The 20,413-nt window shown below is 44.9% G+C and overlaps 1 protein-coding gene across 4 annotated transcripts in view; it reads right to left on the reverse strand.

Annotated features, from left to right (window-relative positions):
• The window catches only part of DSCAM (DS cell adhesion molecule), a 586,110-nt gene that overhangs the window by 265,390 nt on the left and 300,307 nt on the right, over window positions 1-20,413 (reverse strand). For all 4 annotated transcript variants that reach the window (XM_056559695.1, XM_056559697.1, XM_056559696.1 and 1 more), the window contains 5 exons: window positions 19,136-19,264; window positions 13,983-14,150; window positions 11,287-11,357; window positions 8,714-8,954; window positions 5,762-5,908 (listed from right to left, as the gene is read on the reverse strand). In XM_056559695.1, coding sequence (XP_056415670.1) covers window positions 5,762-5,908; window positions 8,714-8,954; window positions 11,287-11,357; window positions 13,983-14,150; window positions 19,136-19,264 — 756 coding nt within the window. The remainder of the gene's footprint in view (window positions 1-5,761; window positions 5,909-8,713; window positions 8,955-11,286; window positions 11,358-13,982; window positions 14,151-19,135; window positions 19,265-20,413) is intronic.

The following is a 20,413-nucleotide window of genomic DNA, read 5'->3' on the forward strand; positions in this document are numbered from 1 at the left end:
TGCCTGCAACATCCTCCATCATGACCGGTTTGGTGGTGGGTCAGTAATTGTGTGGGGTGGCATTTCTTTGGGGGGACCGCACAGCCCTCCATGTACTTGCCAGAGGTAGCCTGACTGCCATTAGGTACCGAGATGAGATCCTCAGACCCCTTGTGAGACCATATGCTGGTGCGGTTGGCCCTGGGTTCCTCCTTATGCAAGACAATGCTAGACCTCATGTGGCTGGAGTGTGTCAGTAGTTTCTGCAAGAGGAAGGCATTGATGCTATGGACTGGCCGCCCGTTCCCCAGACCTGAATCCGATTGAGCACATCTGGGACGTCTCGCTCCATTCACCACAGACTGTCCAGGAGTTGGTGGATGCTTTAGTCCCAGGTCTGGGAGGACATCCCTCAGGAGACCATCCGCCCCCTATTCAGGAGCATGCCCAGGCGTGGTAGGGAGGTCATATGGGCACGTGGAGGCCACACACACTACTGAGCCTCATTGTGACTTGTTTTAAGGACATTACATAAAGTTGGATCAGCCTGTTGTGCGGTTTTCCACTGTGATTTTGAGTGTGACTCCATATCCAGACCTCCACGGGTTGATACATTTGATTTCCATTGATAATTTTTGTATGATTTTGTTGTCAGCGCATTCAACTATGTAAAGAGGAAAGTATTTCATACAATTAGTTCATGCATTCAGATCTAGAATGTGTTATCTTAGTGTTCCCTTAATTTTTTTGAGCAGTGTATATACAGCATGCCCCAAGCTATATAACAAGTCAGAAGGGCTAAAACAGTCTTTCCCAACCAGATTGCCTCCAGCTGTTGCACAACTACAACTCCCAGCCTTTGGCTGTCCAGGAATACTGGAAGTCATAGTTTTGCAACAGATGAAGGCCCCTTGGTTGGAAAACATTGGACTAGAGTAAAGAGGACAGCCTACTGGGCCCTGGCGCGATGATCACTTAAAAAAGCACTGTCAGATACAAAAACTTTTTATATGTTGTACATTTTGGCAAAACATTAACCTTTCTAATATACTTCATAAGAAAATTGTAATTCCTTTTTATAGAATCATGGCTTACAAATCATAGCTTTGTCCAAGCTGAAGCACAGACAGTTAGGGTGGGATAACACTCCTCTGTGCTCTCTCCTGTCTGATAGGACTCCTCTGTGCTCTCTCCTGTCTGATAGCACTCCCCTGTGCTCTCTCCTGTCTGATAGGACTTGTCTGTGCTTTCTCTTGTCTGATAGGACTCCTCTGTGCTCTCTCCTGTCTGATAGCACTCCTCTGTGCTTTCTCTTGTCTGATAGGACTCCTCTGTGCTCTCACCTGTCTGATAGGACTCCTCTATGCTTTCTCCTGTCTGATAGCACTCCTCTGTGCTCTCTCCTGTCTGATAGGACTCCTCTGTGCTCTCTCCTGTCTGATAGGACTCCTCTGTGCTCTCTCCTGTCTGATAGGACTCCTCTGTGCTCTCTTCTGTCTGATAGGACTCCTCTGTGCTCTCTCCTGTCTGATAGCACTCCTCTGTGCTCTCTCCTGTCTGATAGGACTTGTCTGTGCTTTCTCTTGTCTGATAGGACTCCTCTGTGCTCTCTCCTGTCTGATAGCACTCATCTGTGCTCTCTCCTGACTGATAGGAATCCCCTATGCTCTCTCCTGTCTGATAGTACTCCTCTGTGCTCTCTCCTGTCTGATAACACTTTTGTGCTCTCTCCTGTCTGATAGGACTCCCCTGTGCTCTCTCCTGTCTGATATGTCTCCTCTGTGCTCTCTCTCCTGTCTGATAGCACTCCTCTTTGCTCTCTCCTGTCTGATAGGACTCCTCTGTGCTCTCTCCTGTCTGATAGGACTCATCTGTGCTCTCTCCTGTCTGATAGGACTTGTCTGTGCTTTCTCTTGTCTGATAGGACTCCTCTGTGCTCTCTCCTGTCTGATAGCACTCCTCTGTGCTTTCTCTTGTCTGATAGGACTCCTCTGTGCTCTCACCTGTCTGATAGGACTCCTCTATGCTTTCTCCTGTCTGATAGCACTCCTCTGTGCTCTCTCCTGTCTGATAGGACTCCTCTGTGCTCTCTCCTGTCTGATAGGACTCCTCTGTGCTCTCTCCTGTCTGATAGCACTCTTCCGTGCTCTCCTCCTCTGTGCTCTCTCCTGATAGCACTCCTCTGTGCTCTCTCCTGTCTGATAGGACTCCTCTGTGCTCTCTCCTGTCTGATAGGACTTGTCTGTGCTTTCTCTTGTCTGATATGTCTCCTCTGTGCTCTCTCCTGCCTGATAGGACTCCTCTGTGCTCTCTCCTGTCTGATAGGACTCCTCTATGCTCTCTCCTGTCTGATAGGACTCCTCTGTGCTCTCTCCTGTCTGATAGGACTCCTCTGTGCTCTCTCCTGTCTGATAGGACTCATCTGTGCTCTCTCCTGTCTGATAGGACTCATCTGTGCTCTCTCTTGTCTGATAGGACTCCTCTGTGCTCTCTCCTGTCTGATAGCACTCCTCTAAGCTCTCTCCTGTCTGATAGCACTCCTGTGCTCTCTCCTGTCTGATAGCACTCCTGTGCTCTCTCCTGTCTAATAGGATTACTCTGTGCTCTCTCCTGTCTGAAAGCACTCCTGAGCTCTCTCATGTCTGATAGGAATCCTCTGTGCGCTCTCCTGTCTGATAGGACTCCTCTGTGCTCTCTACTGTCTGATAGGACTCCTCTGTGCTCTCTCCTGTCTGATTTGACTCCTCTGTGCTTTCTTCTGTCTGATAGCACTCCACTGTGCTCTCTCCTGTCTGATAGGACTCCTCTGTGCTCTCTACTGTCTGATAGTACTCCTCTGTGCTCTCTACTGTCTGATAGGACTTTTCTGTGCTTTCTCTGGTCTGATAGGACTCCTCTGTGCGCTCTCCTGTCTGATAGCACTTATCTGTGCTCTCTCCTTTCTGTTAGGACTCCTCTGTGCTCTCCTGTCTTACAGGACTCCTCTGTGCTCTCTCCTGTCTGATAGCACTCCTCTGTGCTCTCTCCTGTCTGATAGCACTCCTCTGTGCTCTCTCCTGTCTGATAGCACTCCTCTGTGCTCTCTCCTGTCTGATAGGACTCCCCTGTGCTCTCTCCTGTTCGATAGGACTCCTCTGTGCTCTCTCCTGTCTGATAGCACTCCTCTGTGCTATCTCCTGTCTGATAGTACTCCTCTGTGCTCTCTCCTGTCTGATAGGGCTCCTCTGTGCTCACTCCTGTCTGATAGCACTCCTCTGTGCTATCTCCTGTCTGATAGGAGAGAGCACAGAGGAGTACTATCAGACAGGAGATAGCACAGAGGAGTGCTATCAGACAGGAGAGAGCACATAGGAGTGCTATCAGACAGGAGAGAGCACAGGGGAGTCCTATCAGACAGGATAGAGCACAGAGAAGTGCTATCAGACAGGAGAGAGCACAGAGGAGTACTATCAGACAGGAGAGAGCACAGAGGAGTCCTATCAGACAGGAGAGAGCACAGAGGAGTCCTATCAGACAGGAGAGAGCACATATGAGTCCTATCAGACAGGAGAGAGCACATAGGAGTCCTATCAGACAGGAGAGAGCACATAGGAGTGCTATCAGACAGGAGTGAGCACAGAGGAGCCCTATCAGACAGGAGAGAGCACAGAGGAGTGCTATCAGACAGTAGAGAGCACAGAGGAGTACTATCAGACAGGAGAGAGCACATAGGAGTCCTATCAAACAGGAGAGAGCACAGAGGAGTCCTATCGTACAGGAGAGAGCACAGGGGAGTCCTATCAGACAGGAGAGAGCACAGAGGAGTGCTATCAGACAGGAGAGAGCACAGAGGAGTACTATCAGACAGGAGAGAGCACAGATGAGTCCTATCAGACAGGAGAGAGCACATAGGAGTCCTATCAGACAGGAGAGAGCACATAGGAGTGCTATCAGACAGGAGTGAGCACAGAGGAGCCCTATCAGACAGGAGAGAGCACATAGGAGTACTGTCTGATAGGGCTCCTCTGTGCTCTCTCCTGTCTGATAGGACTCCTCTGTGCTCTCCTGTCTGATAGGGCTCCTCTGTGCTCTCTCCTGTCTGATAGGACTCCTCTGTGCTCTCTCCTGTCTGATAGCACTCCTCTGTGCTCCCTCCTGTCTCATAGCACTCCTCTGTGCTCTCTCCTGTCTGATAGCACTCCTCTGTGCTCTCTCCTGTCTGATAGTACTCCTCTGTAATCTCTACTGTCTGATAGTACTCCTCTGTGCTCTCTCCTGTATGATAGCACTCCTCTGTGCTCCCTCCTGTCTCATAGCACTCCTCTGTGCTCTCTCCTGTCTGATAGGACTCCTCTGTGCTCTCTCCTGTCTGATAGGACTCCTCTGTGCTCTCTCCTGTCTGATAGGACTCCTCTGTGCTCTCTCCTGTCTGATAGTATTCCTCTGTACTCTCTCCTGTCTGATAGCACTCCTCTGTGCTCTCTCCTGTCTGATAGGACTCCTCTGTGCTCTCTCCTGTCTGATAGTATTCCTCTGTACTCTCTCCTGTCTGATAGCACACCTCTGTGTTCTCTTCTGTCTGATAATGTTAGCCCACCCTCAACTACTGGACGTTGCCCAGGTCTGTACTTCAGCTTGAACAAAGCCATGATTTTATAAGCCATGATTTATATAAAAAGGAAATAACATTTCCGTATGCAGTATATTAGAAAGGTTAATGTTTACCAAGATGTACAACATATAAAATGTTTTTGAATCTGACAGTGTCAATTTAAGTTTCTTTTTTTTATCCTTATTATTATTATTATTTTCAGGCAGAGCTATACCTCATGTTTTTACCCTATATTTTTACTATTATTTGTCTAATATAATAGGAAGGGAAAAGGTTTATTTATTTATTTTTGTTTTTTTAATCCTTTTCCTCCTTTATACTGTTAGTCACTCTAGAGACAGCATTACTGTTGTACATTATAGTATATCTGTACATTGCAATCCTACGTACTTCAGCAGTGTGTACTAGGAGTACCAAGTTGGTAGGCCTTAGGTCTTTACTAGGCCTCTGGTTGCCATCTTGACTGTTCTGCACCCTGTGCTATCAAGGGGCAATTGGATGACAGAGGGAACTGCAACTCACTGTCTAACCACCTAGATAGCATTTTTCAAACAGTGTGCCTCCAGCTGTTGCAAAACTACAGTAGCTGGGATCTCAGTTATCTTGGATTCCGGCTGCCGACAGCTGTAGTGAATAGCCACCTACCATGTATTGCACAGCCTATATTCCCTTTATGACAAGTTGGTAAGGGGTTAAAATACAAAATCCTGTCTGCCTGTAGCCACCTCAAGGGGGAGCATGGGAGCTTACTGCATACTGTGTGTTCACTGAGTTCAATCTAAAACAGTATGCTACTAAGCGCCATCTAGTGGTGAAGAAAGAAATTAAGAATTGTGTTATCCAAATCTACAATTTTAATCTCTCTCTCTCTCTCTATATATATATATATTATATAGATAGATATGATATCTATATATATATATATATAGATATATATAGATAGATAGATAGATATATATATATATATAAACAACACATTGAAGATATATACTGAACGCTGGACCATGAAAAAAAAATGTGTTTTAAGGTGGTGTTTCCCAACTAGGGTTCCTCCAGCTGTTGCAAAACTACAAATGCGTTGTTGCTTTGCACCAGATGGAAGCGCCCTTGTTGGGAAACACTGGTTTAAGGGTAGATTTTTACTATAAGGCTAAATCCACAATATGAACGCTTATTATTTTTTCCCCTTACCTCCGTCTAGAAGATTTGCCCAGAAGATAACCCTGAACCCCTGGAGGATGCCATTGAGGGCTTCTTTGGAAGGGGTCGACCATGAGATAGTTATTGTCTCTGGCGAAGTTGCAGCTGCCTGGACATTCTCTGGGGGGCGGCTGGGAACTGAAACAACAACACATTAGATAAATTACATCTATAAATTGATATACATATATATATATATATATATTTATTTATTTTTTACTATATATATATGTGACATATAGGACCTATCATCAGGAAATGCTTATCTGTTATTTATTATATTTGCTGTGTTCTGGACACAGCTATAATCAGTGACTCCAGTTAAAGGGGTACTCCGGTGGAAAACTTTTTCTTTTTAAATCAACTGGTGCCAGAAAGTTAAACAGATTTGCAAATTACTTCTATTAAAAAATATTAATCCTTCCAGTTCTTATTAGCTGCTGAATACTACAGAGGAAATTATTTTCTTTTTGGAACACAGAGCTCTCTGCTGACATAATGAGCACAGTGCTCTCTGCTGACATCTCTGTCCATTTTAGGAACTGTCCAGAGCAGCATATGTTTTCTATGGGGATTTTCTCCTTCTCTGGACAGTTCTTAAAATGGACAGAGATGTCAGCAGAGAGCACTGTGCTCATGATTCAGCAGAGAGCTCAGTGTTCCAAAAATAAAAGAATTTCCTCTGTAGTATTCAGCAGCTAATAAGTACTGGAAGGATTAAGATTTTTTAATAGAAGTAATTTACAAATCTGTTTAACTTTCTGGCACCAGTTGATTAAAAAAATAAAAATAAAAGTTTTCCACCGGAGTACCCCTTTAAGCTGCACTGTCTATTGCAGTCTGTAGTAGTCTAGAATCCATGCTTTACACTGCAGCTCTCCTTCTCTATTGGCTGCTAAGTACAAACCCATTCTTAGCAGAAAGTCAGTGCATGGATAACAGTTTTGTACTGGCCTCCTACTGAAAATGTGCATATGTATATACACTGCTCAAAAAAATAAAGGGAACACTTAAACAACACAATGTAACTCCAAGTCAATGACACTTCTGTGAAATCACACTGTCCACTCAGGAAGAACACTGATTGACAATCAATTTCACATGCTATTGTGCAAATGGAACAGACAACAGGTGTAAATTATAGGTAATTAGCAAGACACCCCCAATAAAGGAGTGGTTCTGCAGGTGGTGACCACAGACCACATCACAGTTCACGGATGATGTTTTGGTCACTTTTGAATGCTGGCGGTGCTTTCACTCTAGTGGTAGCATGAGACGGAGTCTACAACCCACACAAGTGACTCAGGTAGTGCAGCTCATCCAGGATGGCACATCAATGCGAGCTGTGGCAAGAAGGTTTGCTGTGTCTGTCAGCGTAGTGTCCAGAGCATGGAGGCGCTACCAGGAGACAGGCCAGTACATCAAGAGACGTGGAGGAGGCCATAGGAGGGCTACAACCCAGCAGCAGGACCGCTACCTCAACCTTTGTGCAAGGAGGAGCAGGAGGAGCACTGCCAGAGCTCTGCAAAATGAACTCCAGCAGGCCACAAATGTGCATGTATCCACTCAAATGTTCAGAAACAGACTCCATGAGGGCGGTATGAGGGCCCGACATCCACAGGTGGGGGTTGTGCTTACAGCCCAACACCATGCAGGACGTTTGGCATTTTCCAGAGTCCAGAGAACACCAAGATTGGCAAAGTCGCCACTGGCGCCCTGTGCTCTTCACAGATGAAAGCAGGTTCACACTGAGCACATGTGACAGATGTGACAGAGTCTGGAGACGCTGTGGAGAACGTTCTGCTGCCTGCAACATCCTCCAGCATGACCGGTTTGGCGGTGGGTCAGTAAAGGTGTGGGGTGGCATTTCTTTGGGGGCCACACAGCCCTCCAGGTGCTTACCAGAGGTAGCCTGACTGCCATTAGGTACCGAGATGAGATCCTCAGACCCCTTGTGAGACCATATGCTGATGCGGTTGGTCCTGGGTTCCTCCTAATGCAAGACAATGCTAGACCTCATGTGGCTGGAGTGTGTCAGTTCCTGTAAGAGGAAGGCATTGATGCTATGGACTGGCCGCCCGTTCCCCAGACCTGAATCCGATTGAGCACATCTGGGACGTCTCGCTCCATCCACCACAGACTGTCCAGGAGTTGGCGGATGCTTTAGTCCAGGTCTGGGAGAACATCCCTCAGGAGACCATCCGCCACCTCATCAGGAGCATGCCCAGGCATTGTAGGGAGGTCATACGGGCACGTGGAGGCCACACACACTACTGAGCCTCATTGTGACTTGTTTTAAGGACATTACATTAAGTTGGATCAGCCTGTAGTGCGGTTTTCCACTGTGATTTTGAGTGTGACTCCATATCCAGACCTCCATGGGTTGATAAATTCGATTTCCATTGATAATTTTTGTGTGATTTTGTTGTCAGCGCATTCAACTATGTAAAGACGAAAGTATTTCATACGATTAGTTCATTCATTCAGATCTAGGATGTGTTATCTTAGTGTTCCCTTTAGGTTTTTTTTCACAGTGTAGTTCACTTGACAATCTTTTTCAATCTCAGCTGCAGTGTAAAGCATAGAGGAGTGATACATTAGCCCAGTGTTTCCCAACTAGGGTGCCTCCAGCTGTTGCGAAACTACAACTCCCAGCATGCTGGGAGTTTTAGTTTTGCAACAGATGAAGGCACCCTGGTTGGGAAACACTGCATTAGCCAAAGGTTAGTCATATGCATATAGTGGGAAAAAAATAAGGATTTGAATTAAAGTCTAGTAGAAAATTGCAGAACTTTTCTTTTGACAATGAATTTACTTTATTGACACATAACTGGACAATCCCTTGACCCTCCAGCTAGGGGGAGCTCTTGCGGTTCTCCCCACACTCTTGGCACTGACACAAGTCACTGTATGTGAGTGCAATCATGCAGGACAGGTTCTTACCATCCTCTAGTGTGGTGGTGATGATTTCCTGAGACGATGGCCCTGTCCCGGCCCGGTTACACGCCTGCACAACCACTCCGTATTGGGTGAATTTCTTCAGGTTATCCAGAGTATACAGCTCGCTGTCCCCAGTGGTGTCCACAGTAATTATATTGAACTGGTAGCTGCCGCCGGTGCTGTACTCCCGGAAGCCAATCTGGTAACCGCGGATGATTCCGTTCTGAACATGCTTTTTGGGGGCCTTACATAAGAAAAAAACAAAATATAAAGCCATAAAAACTTAAATGAAATCACAAACTCATATAGTGCTGATAATGATACCATAGAGTGCTCGTAGTGCATCATAGAGTGCCTATAATATTAGCATGTAATGCTCATGATACCACCATATAGTCATCACATAGCCACCATATTGTGATCACAATACCACTATATAGTGCTTACAATACTACCATACAGTGCTCATAATACCACCATATAATGCTCACGATACTACCATATAGTGCTTATGATACTACCACATGGTGCTCACAATACTACCATGTAGTACTCACAATACCTTCATATAAGGTTCATAAAAACACCATACAGTGCTCACAACACCACCATAGTGTTCATGATACTACCCTAGTGTTCACAGTACTACTATACAGTGCTCATAAAATCACCATTTCGTGCTCATTATACTACCATAGATTGCTCAAAATACCAGCATTTAGTGCTTACGATACTACTATACAGTCCACATAATACCATGATATAATGCTCATAAAACCATTATATAGTGTTCATAATACCGCCATACAGTGCTCACAATACCACCATATAGGGCTTACAATACCACCATATAGTGCACATAATACTAACATATAGTCCTCATGATACTGAGTGCTCATAATAACACTCACCCATCTATATACTCCTACATTAGCTCTCATTAGGTTCCATACAGTGCTCATAATACCACTATATAATGGAACATGATGGACAAGGCAGGAGATGTGCGGCTGTGTAGGGATAGTAGTAGTAGTAGTAGGTAGTCGTAGTAGTGATAGTGGTAGCTCCTGTACAGTATGTAGGATGATGGACAAGGCAGAAGACGTGCGGCTGTGTAGGGGTAGTAGTAGTGACAGAAGTAGTAATAGTAGTAGCAGTAGTAGTATCAGCAGTACTGTATGGAAGATGATGGACAAGCCAGGAGATGTGCGGCTGTGTAGGGATAGTAGTAGTAGTAGTATGAGTAGTAGTAACAGCACAGTATAGAACATAATTTTCAAGGCAGGAGAAGTATGGCTGTGTGGGGGTAGTAGACGTAGTTCTAGTAGTACCTGTACAGTATGTAATGATGGACAAGGCAGGAGATGTGCGGCTGTATAGGGATAGTAGTAGTATGAGTAGTAGTAGCAGCACAGTATAGAACATAATAGAGAAGGCAGGAGATGTGGAGGTAGTAGTAGTAGTAGCAGCAGCAGAAGTAGTAATAGTAGTAGTATTAGTAGTGATAGTAGTAGTATTAGTAGTGATAGTAGTAGTATTAGTAGTGATAGTAGTAGTACCAGTACAGTATGTAATGATGGACAAGGCAGATGATGTGCGGTTGTGTGGGGGTAGTAGAAGTAGTAGTATGAGTAGTAGTAACAGCACAGTATAGAACAGTGGTCTTCAACCTGCGGACCTCCAGATGTTACAAAACTACAACTCCCAGCATGCCCGGACAGCCAACAGCTGTCCAGGCATGCTGGGGGTTGTAGTTTTGCAACATCTGGAGGTCCGCAGGTTGAAAACCACTGGTATAGAACATAATAGAGAGGACAGGAGATGTGCGGCTGTGTGGGGGTAGTAGTAGTAGTAAAAGTAGTATTAGTAGTGATAGTAGTAGTACCAGTACAGTATGTAATGATGGACAAGGCAGGAGATGTGCGGCTGTGTGGGGGTAGTAGTAGTAGTAGCAGTACAGTATAGAACATAATAGGGAAGGCAGGATATGTGCAGCTGTGTGGGGGTAGTAGTAGTAGTAGCAGTACAGTATAGAACATAATAGAGAAGGCAGGAGATGTGCGGCTGTGTGGGGGTAGTAGTAGTAGTAGCAGTACAGTATAGAACATAATAGAGAAGGCAGGAGATGTGCGGCTGTGTGGGGGTAGTAGTAGTAGTAGCAGTACAGTATAGAACATAATAGAGAAGGCAGGAGATGTGCGGCTGTGTGGGGGTAGTAGTAGTAGTAGCAGTACAGTATAGAACATAATAGGGAAGGCAGGAGATGTGCGGCTGTGTGGGGGTAGTAGTAGTAGTAGCAGTACAGTATAGAACATAATAGAGAAGGCAGGAGATGTGCGGCTGTGTGGGGGGGTAGTAGTAGTAGCAGTACAGTATGGAAGATGATGGACAAAGCAGGAGTTGTGCGGCGGTAGTAGTAGCAGTAGTGTGAGATCATAGCTGAATAATTTCGGATTCACAGATATTGCTGAATTTTTTTTAAAATCCAAAACGAATTTTTTTAGTTCCAAATGAATTTGCCTTCCTCAATTGCACCATCTATAAAAAGGACACAGTATCTGACTGGAGCGACTCACCTTCCAGGTAACCCTGATACTCTGTGAGGACACCGGATCTAGCTGGACTTCCTGAGGCGGGCCGTCAGGGGCTGGAAAGAGCAAACAAATCTCCTTTATTCTACAAAATAATTCCTGGGCTTTAACACACACAACAACAACAACAACAACAACAACAACAACAACAACGACAACGACAACAACAACAACAACAACAACAACATGGTATAATGCACGATAAGGGTAACATAGGTTAACACTATGAAAAACCAATCACAATTCAATCCATGAGGTTGACACACAATGATGGTGAATATATATACGCAGCGTACAGTCCCCTCCAATCACTACTTTTGGTTTTTGTGAAGTTCCCCACAATACCACTAGGTGGCAGTGTTGAAAAAGGTTTACATGTATAGAAGCGCATGTACGGTGAATAACGTGTCAGATCATAAGCGGTACTCATGCATTCGCCTCTACACCAGTGTTTCCCAACCAGGGTGCCTCCAGCTGTTGCAAAACTACAAATCCCAGCATTCTAAAGGTAATGTAAATTTGCAACAACTAAAATGCACACTGGATGTCTGCGGTTTCAGATACACTGGGAAATGAAGCCATAGGGTCTATTCACACAGGCGGAATTCTGCCTGAAATGAAAGCCCAATAGACTTCCATGGGATTCCACACTTCTGAATTTACACATGCAGAATTTCCGCACCAATTGCACGCAATATCCACACAAACCGGAAACCACTCAAGGAAGAGGAAGCGGAAATGCTGCGTAAATACCGCCCGTGTAATTAGACTTTTAGGGTCTTCCGTACCGCTACCGCTTCTTGGTTGGTTTCTGGAATGTGCAGATTTTCTGTGAAATTGGTGCAGAATTGGTGCGGAAATTCAGACGTGTGGAATCCTACAGGAGTCTATTGGGCTTTCATTTGAGGCCGAAATTTCACCCGTGTGAATAGACCAGTGGTCCCCAAACTGTGGCCCTCCAGATGTTGCAAAACTACAACTCCCAGCATGCCTGGACAGCCAACGGCTGTCCAGGCATGCTGGGAATTGTAGTTTTGCAACATCTGGAGGGCCACAGTTTGGGGACCACTAGAATAGACCCTTAGGGTCTGTTCACACGGCATAATTTCCGCTTGTGGAATTCCGCCTCAAATTAAAACCCATAGACTTCTATGGGATTCCGGACTCCCTTTCACACTTCTGAACTTCCGCTAGCGGAATTCCACAAGTGGAAAATCAGAAGTGTGAATGGGAGCGCGGAATCCCATAGAAGTCTACGGGCTTTAATTTAAGGGGGAATTCCGCAAGCAAGTAATTATGTTGTGTGAATAGACCCTAAAGGTCTATGGGCTTTAATTTGAAGCGGAAATTCTGCCGTGTGAATAGTCCTTTAGGTTTACCTAGATTGGATACAACTGCAGCAGACCCTCAGCTTTGAGAAGTATTAGGATCAGTTCACACTGAGGAAATCCTTAATGAATCGGAAAGTCCCATTGTCTTTGTGGGATTTTACTAGCGGATATTAGAGATGAGCGAACTTACAGTAAATTCGATTCGTCACGAACTTCTCGGCTCGGCAGTTGATGTCTTTTCCTGCATAAATTAGTTCAGCTTTCCGGTGCTCCGGTGGGCTGGAAAAGGTGGATACAGTCCTATGAGACTCTTTCTTAGGACTGTATCCACCTTTTCCAGCCCACCGGAGCACCGGAAAGCTGAACTAATTTATGCAGGATAAGTCATCAACTGCCGAGCCGAGAAGTTCGTGACGAATCAAATTTACTGTAAGTTCGCTCATCTCTAGCGGATATAGCCGGAAGAGAAGACACGTTGTCAAAATCCCATGAAGTCAATGGGACTTCGTATTTCCGCAAAAAATAAGAGAAGATTACCGTACGCATTATTTCTGCTAGAGATGAGCGAATTTACAGTAAATTAGATTCGTCACGAACTTCTCGGCTCGGCAGTTGATGACTTTTCCTGCATAAATTAGTTCAGCTTTCAGGTGCTCCCGTGGGCTGGAAAAGGTGGATACAGTCCTAGGAGACTCTTTCCTAGGACTGTATCCACCTTTTCCAGCCCACCGGAGCACCGGAAAGCTGAACTAATTTATGCAGGATAAGTCATCAACTGCCGAGCCGAGAAGTTCGTGACGAATCAAATTTACTGTAAGTTCGCTCATCTCTAGCGGATATAGCCGGAAGAGAAGACACGTTGTCAAAATCCCATGAAGTCAATGGGACTTCGTATTTCCGCAAAAAATAAGAGAAGATTACCGTACGCATTATTTCTGCTAGAGATGAGCGAATTTACAGTAAATTCGATTCGTCGCAAACTTCTCGGCTCGGCAGTTGATGACTTTTCCTGCATAAATTAGTTCAGCTTTCAGGTGCTCTGGAAAAGGTGGATACAGTTCTAGGAAAGAGTCTCCTAGGACTGTATCCACCTTTTCCAGCCCACCAGAGCACCGGAAAGCTGAACTAATTTATGCAGGAAAAGTCATCAACTGCCGAGCCGAGAAGTTTGTGACGAATCGAATTTACAGCAGTATTGGTTTAGATAAAGCTAATACACTAATATTATAACCCTATAACAGTTCTATTATAACAACAGTTTTGTGGATGACAAGTCCATTGGTAAATATTTTAGAATAGCGTCCCACACCCCCATCCGCGACCAGATCCCGCCCCCCCCGTGCCCCTTACCCGCTTCCTCGGTGGTGATGGTGAGTTCATTGCTGGCTTCGCTCTTGCCTATGTGGTTTTTTGCATACATGCGGATGTTGTACGTGGAGGATGGGTGTAAGTCGATGATGGTGGCCTGGTTTAACTGAGGCGAGACATCTCTGGTCCTCTGGACGGAATCCCATGAGTCTTCAGGAAATAAGAAAGAAGAAAAGAGTCACGTGCAAGATCATAATACAAAACAAGATAAAAGTAGTTATTGGGGTTGCCACCTAGCCGGTATTTTGGTTCATTTCTGCATGACCACAGTGCTCTCTCCTGACACCTCTGTCTGTCTCGGGAACTGTCCAGAGTAGGAGCAAATCCCCATAGCAAACCTCTCCTGCTCTGGAAAGTTCCTGAGACAGACAGAGGTGTCAGCAGAGAGCACTGTGGTCAGACAGAAAAGAATAACTCAACTTCAGCAGCTGATAAGTACTGGTAGGATTAAGGTTCTTTAATAGAAGTAATTTACAATTCTGTGATATTTGCAAGAACAGGTAAAGCACCCGGCACTGCTAATCCAATACGCCAGCCAAAATATACGGGATGGATAATGCTGCTGTGACCTCAAGGCGGACCTTACTAGCTACGTGGAGGTGCAGACCAAAACAAGCAGGTAACTCAGATCAGTAAGTTTAACGAAGAAGAACAGAAGTCGCACTCACCACCAGAAGCAGTATACAAAATCTTGTCCTTTATTCACACCGGCAGAGAGGAATAATAAAATGCGGTCACACACGCGGGGAGTGAGAGCAGCCGCTCTCAAGATGCGGGGCACACCACCAGCGGCAACTAGTTTCGCGTCACAGGTTTGACGCTTCTTCCGGCCAATAAGGTGAGTGCGACTTCTGTTCTTCTTCGTTAAACTTACTAATTTACAATTCTGTTTAACTTTCTAGAGACAGTTGATATGAAAAAAAAATAATAATTCCACCGGAGTACCCCTTTAAATGTCAAAGGAACAAAGGAACAAAAGAAGATATGACTATTTAAATTGTCTCTGTTAGGCCTTGTTTACACAGCAGAATTTACAAGTGGGATATGGCGGAAAAATTCCGCTCGTAAATTCAGCAGTCTTCCTGTTTTCAATGGGATTCTGCTGTACCGCACACATGGCAGAATTTCCAAAATGGAAATTTAGATTCCAGCCTCGGCAGAAAGAATTGACATTTCGATTCTTTCTGCAGAATCCACTCGGAAATGCATTGCCGTCTATGGAGACGGTGCGTTTCCAAACGATCCTAGTGTGGGCATGTTCTGCTGGTGCCTGCTGTCTGCGGAATGTCCACCCGAAAATCATAAAGTGGGGTTTCCCAACCAGGGTGCCTCCAGCTGTTGCAAAACTACAACTCCCAGCATGTTGGACTATATAGTTGTATATAGTATAGGTCAGTGTTTCCCAACCAGAGGTGCCTCCAGCTGTTGCAAAACTACAACTGCCAGCATGTTGGACTAGATAGTAGTATATAGTATAGGTCAGTGTTTTCCAACCAGGGGTGCCTCCAGCTGTTGCAAAACTACAACTCCCAGCATGTTGGACTATATAGTAGTATATAGTATAGATCAGTGTTTTCCAACCAGGGGTGCCTCCAGCTGTTTCAAAACTACAACTCCCAGCATGTTGGACTATATAGTTGTATATAGTATAGGTCAGTGTTTCCCAACCAGAGGTGCCTCCAGCTGTTGCAAAACTACAACTGCCAGCATGTTGGACTAGATAGTAGTATATAGTATAGGTCAGTGTTTCCCTACCAGGGGTGCCTCCAGCTGTTGCAAAACTACAACTCCCAGCATGTTGAACTATATATTAGTATATAGTATAGATCAGTGTTTTCCAACCAGGGGTGCCTCCAGCTGTTTCAAAACTACAACTCCCAGCATGTTGGACTATATAGTTGTATATAGTATAGGTCAGTGTTTTCCAACCAGAGGTGCCTCCAGCTGTTGCAAAACTACAACTCCCAGCATGTTGGACTATAGAGTAGTATATAGTAGCATAGGTCAGTGTTTCCCAACCAGGGGTGCCTCCAGCTGTTTCAAAACTACAACTGCCAGCATGTTGGACTAGATAGTAGTATAGAGTATAGGTCAGTGTTTCCCAACCAGGGGTGCCTCCAGCTGTTGCAAAACTACAACTCCCAGCATGCCCGGACAGCCAACGGCTGTCCGGGCATGCTGGGAGTTGTAGTTTTGCAACAGCTGGAGGCACCCCTGGTTGGGAAACACTGTGATGAGGTGTTGTCTAGCATTTCTCCCAGACTAGGGTTTAGGCTTGTGTAATTTGAACATATCAATAAAGCTATTACAAAAATCTGTATTACTAAAGCAAAACAGAAGTCACTGATGGGACTATTGTTCCTAGAGAGAGAAGAAGCGTATTGCGGTGTAATGCTTTAACCCAAGGGAGCTGCACAATCCGGCTGAACGATGTTTTGGCATGCTTGACCTATATGGGATTATCCACGAGGTTCGGCTTAGCTTTCCTCCTAAGCTGTATGTGGTCAGATGCTGAGCTTGCAGTAACATATCTGCTTACACTACACTAAGTGACGCCATACTGTCCCCTGCAGCACTACGGCTAGGTAGCTTCTTGTCAGCTCAGAGGAGCGGGGTTACTCTATGGCGAGCCGCTCACCCCACTGAGACTGCAATATGATCCATGACCTCATTTTTAAGGTGAACAAGTCCCAAGTAGAACTGGCGGCAGGATACTATGCCTCATACTTGAAAAATAGGAAAGAGGGAGATATATATATATATATATATATATGTGTGTGTGTGTGGACGTCAAAAATCCCACCCCTGAGGATCTAGTTGACGACTGCCTGATTTATTAGACATGCTCCAGCCTTGGCCTACCCCTACCCTTTATACCAACGGCTGTCCGGACATGCTGGAGTTGTAGTTTTGCAACAGCTGGAGGCACCCTGCTTGGGAAAAAGTAGTTTAAAGGGGTACGCCGCTGAAAAACATCTTATCACCTATCAATAGGCTGGGGGATAAGATGTCTGATGGCGGGGGGTCCCGCCGCTGGGGACCCCTGCCATCTCCGGCGCGGCACCCCAGTCATGTGTGCACGGAGAAAACTCTGCTCCATGCCGGATGACTGGCGACTACAGCCGTCCCGCTCCCATAGATATGAATGGAGAGGTGTGGCATGACCTCACGAAAATGGAAGCTCCAGTCTTTGGATAGGGGATAAGATGTTTACCGGCAGAGTTCCCCTTTAAAGGGCACCGTTCATCAAAAAAAAAAAACTTTTGATATATTATAGATTAATGTATGCAGAATAACTTTACAATTGCATGTTATTAAAAAATATGCTTCTTTCTATTAAATTTTCCACTTTGAAAAAATGACCACTAGAGGTCTCCCTACCAGTCCTGGCCACAAGCATTTTTTTTTTTTTTTTTTTTGATAGATTTCAGATTCATGCTGGAGTCCTAAATCTCAGACTGCAGCCGGGACACAGACGAGCTCAGCTGGCAGCTCTGAATCTTCTCCTCTCATTTTACAACTGCATGTGCAGAGAGGAGAAAGATTGGAGCTCAGATAGTAGAATGAATGAGGGCATGCAGTAAGGCAGAGTCAGGAGTATGCCCTGCTGTGCTATGAGCACAGTGCTGGCTCCTGCCTGTCTGATTGACAGGAAGGGAGCAGTGCTGAGCTTGTCTGTGTCCCGGCTGCAGTCTGAGATTTAGGACTCCCGCATGAGTCTGAAATCTATAAAAAGGACTGGTAGGGAGACCTATAGTGGTAATTTTTTTCAAAGTGGAAAATTAAATAGAAAGAAGCATATTTGTTAATAACATGCAATTGGAAAGTTATTCTGCATACATTAATCTATAATATATCAAAAGTTTTTTTTGATGAAAGGTACCATTTAAGGTGTGCTGCTGTAGTATCTGCAGGGACTTGTGCTAGAAACCCTGTAGCTCCTTGGGGTTGGTCGCAAATGGAGGAGGAGTGGTGACTATGATCTACATGGAAAGTGTGTGATGCAATAGAAGTCGAGAGGGACTACAGCCAGAGACAGAGACCTGCCAAAAAGGGGCGTAGAGGTGTTACCTGAGTCTAGGTGTGAGGGCAAGGAGAATCAGGGAACGGGTACTGTGGTGAGCATAAATGGGGAGACTGGGGAGAGTGTAGTGCCATTTGAGTGGAGAGGGGCAATTAAACTTAAAGGGGTACTCCGGTGGAAAACATTTTTTTTTTAAATCAACTGGTGCCAGAAAGTTAAACAGATTTGTAAATGACTTCTATTAAAAAAATGTTTCCTCGTCCAGTACTTAGTAGCAGCTGTATGCTACAGAGAAAATCCCCATAGCAAACCAATGCTGCTCTGGACAGTTCCTGACACGGACAGAGGTGTCAGCAGAGAGCACTGTGGACAAGACAAAAAAGAAATTCAAAAAGAAAATAATTTCCTCTGTAGCATACAGGTGCTAAAAAGTACTGGAAGGGTAAAGATTGTTTAATAGAAGTCATTTACAAATCTGTTTAACTTCCTGGCACCAGTTGAAAAAAAAAATACTAATAATAATAATTCCACCGGAGTACCCCTTTAAGCAGTTTTCTCCAAAACTACAACTCCTAGCATCCTCAAACAGCTGCATCAGACAGGGACCCAACTAAAAGATGTGTAGTCACACCTGGGACCCCATTTGCCATATAGCAGTAGTATAAGTGGTATGTAATGGTTGGGGGAGGACTGAGGATGCCCCCTGAGGTTATGATAAAGTGTAAGTCCAGAGCTGCTCTTCCACCCAATCTGAACAGAACGAAGGGAAGAGACGCAGCCGTACAACACCCAGCGAGTTCTGTACACGAGCCCTTTTCTGATGAATGAATGCACAGGACTTGCGGAGCATTGTACGGTTGCCTCAGCGCGATCTGCGTCTCTTTGCACCAATCTCTGCAGAACGAATGGGAGAGCAGCTGTGGACTAACACTATAAGTAGTAATAGCAAAGAACCAATATAAAAGAAGTCAGTCTACAGATAGTGGAGTGTGTAAAAAGCCCTGACATGCAGTACTACCTATGGCCTGTAGTTGGCAGCAAAACACAAGATTCTGCCAGTAGAGTACAAACAACCATGTGACCACATCTTGGTGTCAATAGATAGCGGTACCTGATTTGTTTTTGCATTCAATATCGTATCCTGTAATGGGACTGTTGCCATCAAAGCCCATAGTCCAGCGAAGGGCGATGCTGCGCGCTCTCACTTCTCGAATTTCGATTTCCGGAGGATCTGGAGGTTCTGGTGTAGAAATGATACAGACATATGAGCTGTGTTCATAAAGGATTTAAAGGGGTACTCCCGTGGAAAACTTTTTTTTTTTTTTTTTTTTTTTTAAATCAACTGGTGCCAGAAAGTTAAACAGATTTGTAAATCACTTCTATTAAAAAATCTTAATCCTTCCAGTACTTTTTAGGGGCTGTATACTACAGAGGAAATGCTTTTCTTTTAAGATTTCCTCTGATGTCATGACCACAGTGCTCTCTGCTGACCTCTGCTGTCCATTTTAGGAACTGTCCAGAGCAGGAGAAAATCCCCATAGCAAACATATGCTGCTCTGGACAGTTCCTAAAATGGACAGCAGAGGTCAGCAGAGAGCACTGTGGTCGTGACATCAGAGAAATCTAAAAAGAAAAGCATTTCCTCTGTAGTATACAGCCCCTAAAAAGAACTGGAAGGATTAAGATTTTTTAATAGAAGTAATTTACAAATCTGCTTAACTTTCTGGCATCAGTTGTTTAAAAAAAAAAAAAAAAAGTACGGGAGTACCCCTTTAAGGGATTTATGATGAAATCTAATTTTAAAAGAACATTTAGTTTAGCTTCAAGGAAACACAGAGAAATACATTAAGTAATATTAAAAAAATAAATAAATGTTGACTGACTGATCTGATGAATTTATAACCTGAGGCTTCACTACTGGGAGATTGTGATCACAACATATATCCCATCTCTTAAAGGGGTACTCCGCCCCTAGACATCTTAAAGGATAGGGGGATAAGATGTCTGATCGTGAGGGTCCCGCAACTGGGACCCCACAATCTCTGTGTAGCACCCGGCGTTCGTTTAGGATGCTGTGTGCGGGCGGAGGGGTTGTGACGTCACTTCAACGCCCTTGTGACCTCATGCCACACCCCCTCAATGAAAGTCTATGGGAGGGGGCGTCACGCCCCCTCCCATAGACTTGCATTGAGGGGGTGTGGCATGACTTCATGAAGGGGTGTTGCAGTGACATCCCAAACCCCGCCACCCGCCCCAGATATTCCGAACTTTGGGGCAGCGGAGTACCCCTTTAACTGCAGTCTTGTCATATGACAACATTGATCCACCATCCACAACAATATCTACATCCTGCCTTAAACAGTAGCAGTTACGTTCGAACATATGTCCC

The sequence above is a fragment of the Hyla sarda genome, chromosome 2 (genome assembly GCF_029499605.1).
Source record: "Hyla sarda isolate aHylSar1 chromosome 2, aHylSar1.hap1, whole genome shotgun sequence".
Taxonomy (NCBI): Eukaryota; Metazoa; Chordata; class Amphibia; order Anura; family Hylidae; genus Hyla; species Hyla sarda.